The sequence below is a fragment of the Calidris pugnax genome, unplaced genomic scaffold (assembly GCF_001431845.1).
Source record: "Calidris pugnax isolate Ruff unplaced genomic scaffold, ASM143184v1 scaffold335, whole genome shotgun sequence".
Taxonomy (NCBI): Eukaryota; Metazoa; Chordata; class Aves; order Charadriiformes; family Scolopacidae; genus Calidris; species Calidris pugnax.
Window position 1 is genome coordinate 839,555 of NW_015091148.1, and position 7,527 is coordinate 847,081.

The 7,527-nt window shown below is 46.5% G+C and overlaps 2 protein-coding genes and 1 long non-coding RNA gene across 3 annotated transcripts in view; 2 read left to right on the forward strand and 1 right to left on the reverse strand.

Annotated features, from left to right (window-relative positions):
* Positions 1-227: 227 nt before the first annotated feature.
* HOXB4 (homeobox B4) overlaps positions 228-7,527 on the forward strand; it is a 35,224-nt gene continuing 27,924 nt past the window's right edge. The window contains exon 1 of the mRNA XM_014958996.1: positions 228-407. Coding sequence (XP_014814482.1) covers positions 255-407 — 153 coding nt within the window. The 5' untranslated portion in view covers positions 228-254. The remainder of the gene's footprint in view (positions 408-7,527) is intronic.
* HOXB3 (homeobox B3) overlaps positions 294-7,527 on the forward strand; it is a 64,733-nt gene continuing 57,499 nt past the window's right edge. The window contains exon 1 of the mRNA XM_014958992.1: positions 294-407. The gene's annotated coding sequence lies outside the window, so the exon portion shown is untranslated. The remainder of the gene's footprint in view (positions 408-7,527) is intronic.
* Positions 3,478-7,527, reverse strand: part of LOC106897976 — a 13,422-nt gene continuing 9,372 nt past the window's right edge. Inside the window, exons 2-3 of the long non-coding RNA XR_001413849.1 lie at positions 5,887-5,939; positions 3,478-3,954 (exon numbers count right to left, since the gene is read on the reverse strand). This is a non-coding gene — a long non-coding RNA (uncharacterized LOC106897976). The remainder of the gene's footprint in view (positions 3,955-5,886; positions 5,940-7,527) is intronic.

The following is a 7,527-nucleotide window of genomic DNA, read 5'->3' on the forward strand; positions in this document are numbered from 1 at the left end:
GGGGGGGGGGACGCCTATACACACATCCACAGGCACACACAGACACCCACCTCCGCACACACACACATAGCAAAACAGTTATACGATTTTTTTTTAAATTATTATTATTTTTTATTATTATTCCTATTTTTTTTTCTAATTCCTCTGTTAATTTGCCTGCTGATTTGGAATCTCGGTAGTAATGGAGGGGCAGAGGAGATTCTGGACCGAGTGGAGGCTATCATTTTTCAAAGAGGGAAGTTACTCCATTTTCTATGCAAATGACAGAAATGCAAGAAGCTCTCCCAAGTCAGAGAGGCAATCGACGGCTCTCAGGTTGGGACAATATTTGTCAGCTAACAGATAAGCAAACGCTGTCTCTCTCTCCCTATATATTTTACTTATACCACAGAAATGGACGTCAAAAGGTAAGGGAATAATATCTGTTTCTCTTCATTTGATTTTTTTTCTTTGAGAAAATGCATTTGTCAAGCTGCCTTTTCTGTTCCAATGCCCATCTCCCTCTCCCCTCTACCCGGGGGTGGGGGGGTGGGAGATAGAAAGAAAAGGGTGGGGTGATGAAGAAGGGAGGCACTGGAAGAAATAAGGGGTGGTGGAAATCTGCTTAAGAGACAATTTCCCCGAAAAGCTGTGGCGTGAAGGTGAGAAAGGGAGAGAGAAAGAAGAATGGAAGATAAAGGTAAAGAAAGAAATTCAGAGAAGGAAAGAAATAGAGAAAGAAAATAGAAAAAAAAATAAGAAAGCGAGCAAGAAAGAGAGTGAGAAAAAAGGAGGCGAAGAAAATAAGAAAGGAAATAAGAAAGAGAAGGAAAATGAAAATAACGGAATAAGAAGGAAATATAAAGCCTGTAATGTCACCTGGAGACAGTAGACTTGGAATGAAGGATTTTGCAGTAGCTCAGTGACGGAGGCTTTTAGATACTGCCTTTTAAAAAAATACCAAACCCTTTGTGGGTAGTTGTCGTGCTTTATTTTTTTTTCCCCCCTCGCAGAATCTCTTGCCAGTTTGCCTGTCTTCAGGCGAGCCCAGTAATTTGGCGAAGTTTGTGTGGAAGCCAGTTGGGTTTCGCGTTGCTCTCCAGGGTCATTATTATGTGGGTGGTTTCTTCGGAGAGGGCAGTTCGCGGCAGTCCTCGGAAATAAGGCTCTGGAAATGAGTTAAGAATGGGAAAAAAAAAAAAATTAAAAAAAAAAAGAAAAAAAAAGAAAAAGAAAAAAGGAAGAGAGGGAAAAAAAAAAAAAAAGATAATAAGATTGAAGCCAGCCCAGAGCTCAGCGCTCTCATTGTAATTTTCTTTCCCTCCCCCCTCGTGAAACTCCCAAATGAAGCTGACGTTGCGATGTAATAAACCTCCTTGTATTTAATTGCGTTCTTGCAGTGTTAACGGGGCTTTACGGCTCTCCCGGCCGGAACACCGGCTTGGGTTTCAGCCCCACGGTGTGTCGGTGCTTTTCCACACCAGGTTAAGTGCAAATCTCCCTCTCTTCTCCCTCTCCGATTCCCTATCGCTCGCCTTCGGGTTTAGGAAAATATTTGTCCGAGATGCCCGTCATTTTAAATGTGGTTGTCTTTTTTTTTCCCTAAGATTTCAAGGCGGGGGGTTTGAAATATAGTACTAATTGCTACTGTTACGAGGTGATTTTTAAATAAGATAATGTAAGAGCGTGTGTATGTGAAGCGAGATTGAGTAAGAAGAGATTCATTACTTAAGCATAAACCATTTTATGACGCGACGATTTATCTCACCTAAACTGACTGTGCCTGAATATTGTGTGGACAAGAGTAAATGATCGCAAGCCGTGGAAATAATAAACAGAAAGTCATATTTAAAGGCTATTTCTTCCCGAACCTGTTACATTTTTCATAAATGACGGGGAAAAAAATAATGCCTGTTCTCCCTTTTCCCTAAGTCTTTCCGCGCTCGTGTTTTTTGGTTTTGGATGGGTTGTTGTTTTTTTTTTTGCTCTTTGTAAGGAAAAAAATATATAAAAAAATAATTTAATTTAGAAACCTTGCTTCAAAATGCTTTTATGCCGATTCTTCCACACCCTGCGTGGGCAACCACTTGTGGAAACCCCTCACCTCGGTGCAGGCAGGTCTTTTTTAACCATTTCAGCCCGGTCCGGCGGGGGATGACCAAGGAGCCTCCCCGCACCCCTCGGTACGTGCGTCTGGGGAGGGGGGTGTCCGCGCTGCTCCCGGCTCGGCTCCCCTCCTGGCACCTTCCCCTGCTTGCTTATTTGAGAAAAAAATAAAATAAAAAGGCATAAAGCGGGGGGCAGCCCCCCGCCGCTCCGTCCCCCCCGGTGCCGCCGCCGCCGGGCTCGCCCATTCCCCGCCGTTTGCTGCCATCTACCGTCGGCGGCGGCGGCCGGCGGCTCCCGGGGGGCTCCCCGCAGCCCGTGTCCCGGCGGGGGGGGTCTGCCCCGGCTGCCCTCCCCTCTCCGAGGCCCAGGGGACCCCCACCACCACCCCCCGGCCCCGCTTCACCCCCCAGGCCTGGTGCCCTGCCGTGATTTGCAGCCGTCGATGCGCTTTTCGCTCGGTGCCTCAAAGCCAATATATATATTTATATACACACACCCAGGATGCGCTCGCACGTTTATGTGCCCTGACACGTGAGCTATGGGCACCCCGTGGGTGTATGTTGATCTATACGTTCCCCCAGCCTCTCCTGAGACAGGGTGTACGTCTGTCTGTCTGTCTGTCTGTCCGCCGGACGGACCGGTCTATGGAGCCCACACCTCTCCATCCACGCGTCCCGGGAAGATGAAGGGTCGGTGGCTGAGCCTGAAACACCAGCGGAGACGTCGTAAAATGCGATGCGATAATGACGTACGAGGCGAAGGGGATTTCAGCTAATCATAAAAAAAAGAAGGGCAGAGGAGCTTTTATTTATTTATTGCTTGGAGTGGTCATTTCGGTGGGAGTCTGGAGAAGATACGTCAAGTGGTGTCCGCAGCCGGGAGGTGGTTGCTGGGGAAGGAGCAGGGAGGGAAGGCAGAGGACGAATCACTCTTAAGTTGCTGTAGGCTTTGAAGGGACAATGCGGGTCTGTTATTTTAAAAAGGTTTCTCTCTCTCTCCCTCCCTCCCTCTCGCTTTCTCCCTCTCGTTTTCTCCTTCTACCACACAGTTTCCTGGCAACTGTTTGCGTCTGGACTAGGGACATTTTCTGGAAGAAAGTGAGATGCCCAGGGACTATGTTAAAAAAAAAAAAAAAAAAAAAGGAGGAAAAAAAAAGTTTCTCTCTTTTGACCAGCCACAGCCATGATTAACTTGTTCCATGCTGTAATTCCCAACACCCCCAGCACTCGCCTTCCGCCTTACATGATCCGTCTCGCCTTTTCCTCTCCTTCTCCCTGCTTTCCCAATATTATTTGACCAGCAGCCACCCCTTTCCCCTTCCCCGGGCTTGCTTTCGCCGAAATACTTGGGTCTGGATGCTTTTTGACTCCCCCAATGTCTCTCTCCCCCTTTTTTTTGTTGTTAATAATTAGCTGCACTCTTTAATGGAACAATGGTAGATTATTATTGCTTCTTTTCAAAGATCCCATTAACAAGGTTATTATGCACTGCACGGGAAGTCAGGTAAATTAAACTTAAATTGCTGGAAATTAAGTTTCAGGCGGTTATGCGCGGAGAGAGCGGGTATTTTTTTACACCTTCAGGGATCATTGTTTCAAATACTCCAACCCTGGAGCTCTACATGGCTTCGTCGGGTGTTGTTTTGTTGTGGTTTTGTTTTTGTTTTTTTTCCCGAGGTGATTTTGGGTGTGCATGAGCGTTACAGAGGAGGCTTCTCTGCTGCCAATGGCTTTCTATGTCTGACTCCAGGAACAAGGGGTTATTTCAAGTGTTTTCGTGGTGTTGGCTTGACTTTATGGCTGCAATAAGTCCCTCGGTAGGGAAACCCCCGCTGTGTTCTCACTTCAGAAGGGTCGGGAATTCCAGCTCCACATGAAAAAAAAAGAAAGAGTTTCATTTTTTATTGGAACCAACTGCACTGAACTTTCTACCAAGTTCTTAGCGGGTTTAGCTTTCACACAAGCAACGCTCTGTTCTGTTTGCGTGCCGAAATATTTGGGTGTTGTTTTAATCCCCTCATCTATCTGCCTGGCTCTGCCTGGTGGGCTTGGCGTTTGCTGGCCAGAAAAGCAAAGCGACAAAAAGCGGGACCTTGCTGGGCCGGGAGCTGGGGCTGCACATACTGTAAATACCTCTCTTTATCTGGATTTATACCCTGCCAGCGAGGGGTGTCTGTCAGGGGGGGAAAGGCGGCTTCCCCGCGCTGTGAAAACGCGTTTCACCACCTCTCCCGCCGTTTCTCTCTTTTGACCAGCCACAGCCATGATTAACTTGTTCCATGCTGTAATTCCCAACACCCCCAGCACTCGCCTTCCGCCTTACATGATCCGTCTCGCCTTTTCCTCTCCTTCTCCCTGCTTTCCCAATATTATTTGACCAGCAGCCACCCCTTTCCCCTTCCCCGGGCTTGCTTTCGCCGAAATACTTGGGTCTGGATGCTTTTTGACTCCCCCAATGTCTCTCTCCCCCTCTGCCCTCCCCTCCTCCCTCTTCCCGGCCGGGAGCTGGGGCTGCACATACTGTAAATACCTCTCTTTATCTGGATTTATACCCTGCCAGCGAGGGGTGTCTGTCAGGGGGGGAAAGGCGGCTTCCCCGCGCTGTGAAAACGCGTTTCACCACCTCTCCCGCCACTTCCACCTTTTTCTGCTCCTCCTTCCCAACCCCTGCGCCTGCTTTGGGGGAGATGGGGCCAAAGACTGAATAAAGAGGTGCCCATCGGTGCCCTCAGAGACGGGTCTAACTTAAGGGCTACTGTATAACCTCGCTTCTGCCCCCGTTGTTGCTCTGTGTGTGTCTCCCTCCCGGCTGGGCTGGCGCTAGAGGCGGCCAAAGAAAATATATTCGCAAAATCGGTCTTAGATTTACCTTCGGACTCGAGCGGGGACGGCGGGAGAGCGTCTTGTTAAACAGCTACACTGATAACCCAACATTTCAATCTCCTTTTTTTTTTTTTTTTTTGCCTTTTTGCAAAGCCATTGAGCTGGGAATAGAAACCACCTCTGTGCTAAACATTCAGTTCTCGGAGATTTAGTGGGGTTTAAGACCTCTGCTGTATTTACACGTATTATAGGTGGCAAATCAATTAGACCGCGGGCCTGACCCTCCGGAAGATGAAAACTATGACAGACATTGGTGGGTTTTTTTTTTTCCACGTTAGGAACCAAGTTCTCTTCTTTTTCTTTTTCTTTTTTTTTCCTTCCCCCCCCCAAATAACCATCTACAGGGTCGCCCTTCTAAGAGGCAAGACGTATTATTATCTATAGCGCAACTAAGATGTCAGCAACAAGCAATTAGCAGGCGGTCAGCTTCAATTAGTGCTTTTTTATTTTCTTTTAAATGTCGACTGTCAAACTACGCAAAAAGCCTGTTTTAGCCGCAAAGGTACTAGGATGAGAAGTATTTTAATACGGTACAACCGGGGAGGGGGGGGGGGGGATTTTTTTTTTTCCAAACAATTTCGAGGGTTTTATTTGCAGAGCAATCACGAGAAGTGAGAGAAAATATGAGAGCAAACATTTTCAGCAGCTGTACTCACGCACTGAATTATCAGGACATCCCATTTCTTAGCTCAAAAATTTGCATGCGGAGCTGCTCGTGCCAGATAATCGCTGGTTTTGCAGAGCTCCAAATGTTGCGTAACTCTCTATCAAACGTAAGAGCTGTTCGGCTTCTGCAAAGCAGTTAACTTCAGGCTCTCATCCCAGCCTTTTTTTTTATCTTCTTTAGTCATCGTTCCCTTTCAATCTCTCCCCCCCCGCTTTTTTTTTTTTTCTTTTTTTTTTTCCCCTTGCATACCAATAAAGCAGATCTACGTAAGTTTGGGTCCATTCCATACACAAAGGGAAACTCTGCAAGAACAAATATAAGAGATATCAGTCAGGGAGGGGGTGGAGGATGGAAAACTACTTCCTTTGCATGTTATTTCCTTGAATTATAAGGATTACGTTTCAGTCGAAATGTTCCTCGCAGCCGTGGCATGAAACAATCTTGGCTTTGCTGCTGTAAACATGATGTTTAAAATAAATTAGCTTGTAATAAGATACTGGTTTCGTAGATACTTAAAGCTCCGTCAGAGAGCGCCGCATTGGCAGCTCTACAGCCACCATGTAATATATGTAATTCTAGATTTGTAGCGCGCACATTCACAGATTCAAGTCGAGGGGAGTGTGTATTATAAGGCGTGTCATTTCATTGCATATAAGACCCGACAGACAGATGGCTACAAATTCGGACAGGAAACAAATCCTTGACAAAACGCGAATGAGCGGAGGACAGTGTTGGCTTTAATTTAGGCTTGTTGGTTTGGGTTGGGTTTTTTTTTTTTCTTTTTTCTCCTGTGAGATGGCTCTGATTTTTCTGAAAAAAAAAAAAAAAAAAAAAAAAAAAAAAAAAAAAAAAGAGAAAGGGAAGGCAGCGAGCAGAGATCCAACTCCACCTTGAGCAAAGAGGGATCTGAGGAGGGGATGCACCAGGTAGAGCAGAGCGTGTCTCTGGCGAGGAAATCCGGGCAAAACCAAGAGAGGCAAATCCCAGAGCAAAGTGCAGCTTTTAAGGCGACCGGGAATTGCTTGAGACTTTCTGGCTTATCCCTTCCAGCATTTGAACTTTGCAAAAATAGGTATTTTTTTTCAGTGGAGACCGGTTCAAAGTGTGGGGGGGAGGGATGCAAAACCGCGGGGTCTCTGCGCACCTCCAAGGCAGCAGCCTCATCACACCGCCAGCAATCCTCTCCTTAAAAAAAAATAACAATTTCAATCGGTAACAATTAATAAACTCGGGGTTTGACCGTAACCCAAGGCTTCCTTTTACCCATAAAAGGTCGGGCATAGATTTGGTATTAACAAAAAAACGCAAGAGGGCACAATGCGGTACCGGACTCCGGAGGAAGGTCGGGATTTAGCAAGGGATAAAGGAAATACTTCGATTTTCCATTTATCTCCCGAATACGGAGCTTTTGCAGAAAGGAAAAAAAAAAAAAGAAAAAAGAAAAAAAGATGCATTATATGAAAAGCAAAGGTTGGGTTGATGCGAGCGCGGCTCTCCCGAGCAGGGAATGCTAATCTATGGTAATTAGATAAACACGAACTGAAATAAGTTGTCAAAACCGATTTCTTCTCCTTATAGCAAATCTGAGTTAATCAACGCGCCGGGGGCTCCTTCTGGCAAAGTTCACACGCACACACAAAAAACTTTTTTTCCCTTTTTTCCCCCTTTTCTTTAACTGCAGCCAAGTACCCAGGCATTTCAGGACGATGTGCAGACACTAGGGGTTAAAGTTTTCCGAATGCGAAGAATTAACTTTTTTCTCCCCCCCAACCCCCACCCCCCCCAACTTACAGCCGGAATTTGTGTACGTTGTGTGTGTGTAAATACATATAGGCGCGCACACCGCCATCGGCGCAGACGGGCTCTCGCACACCCCCGCTCCGAGCTCCG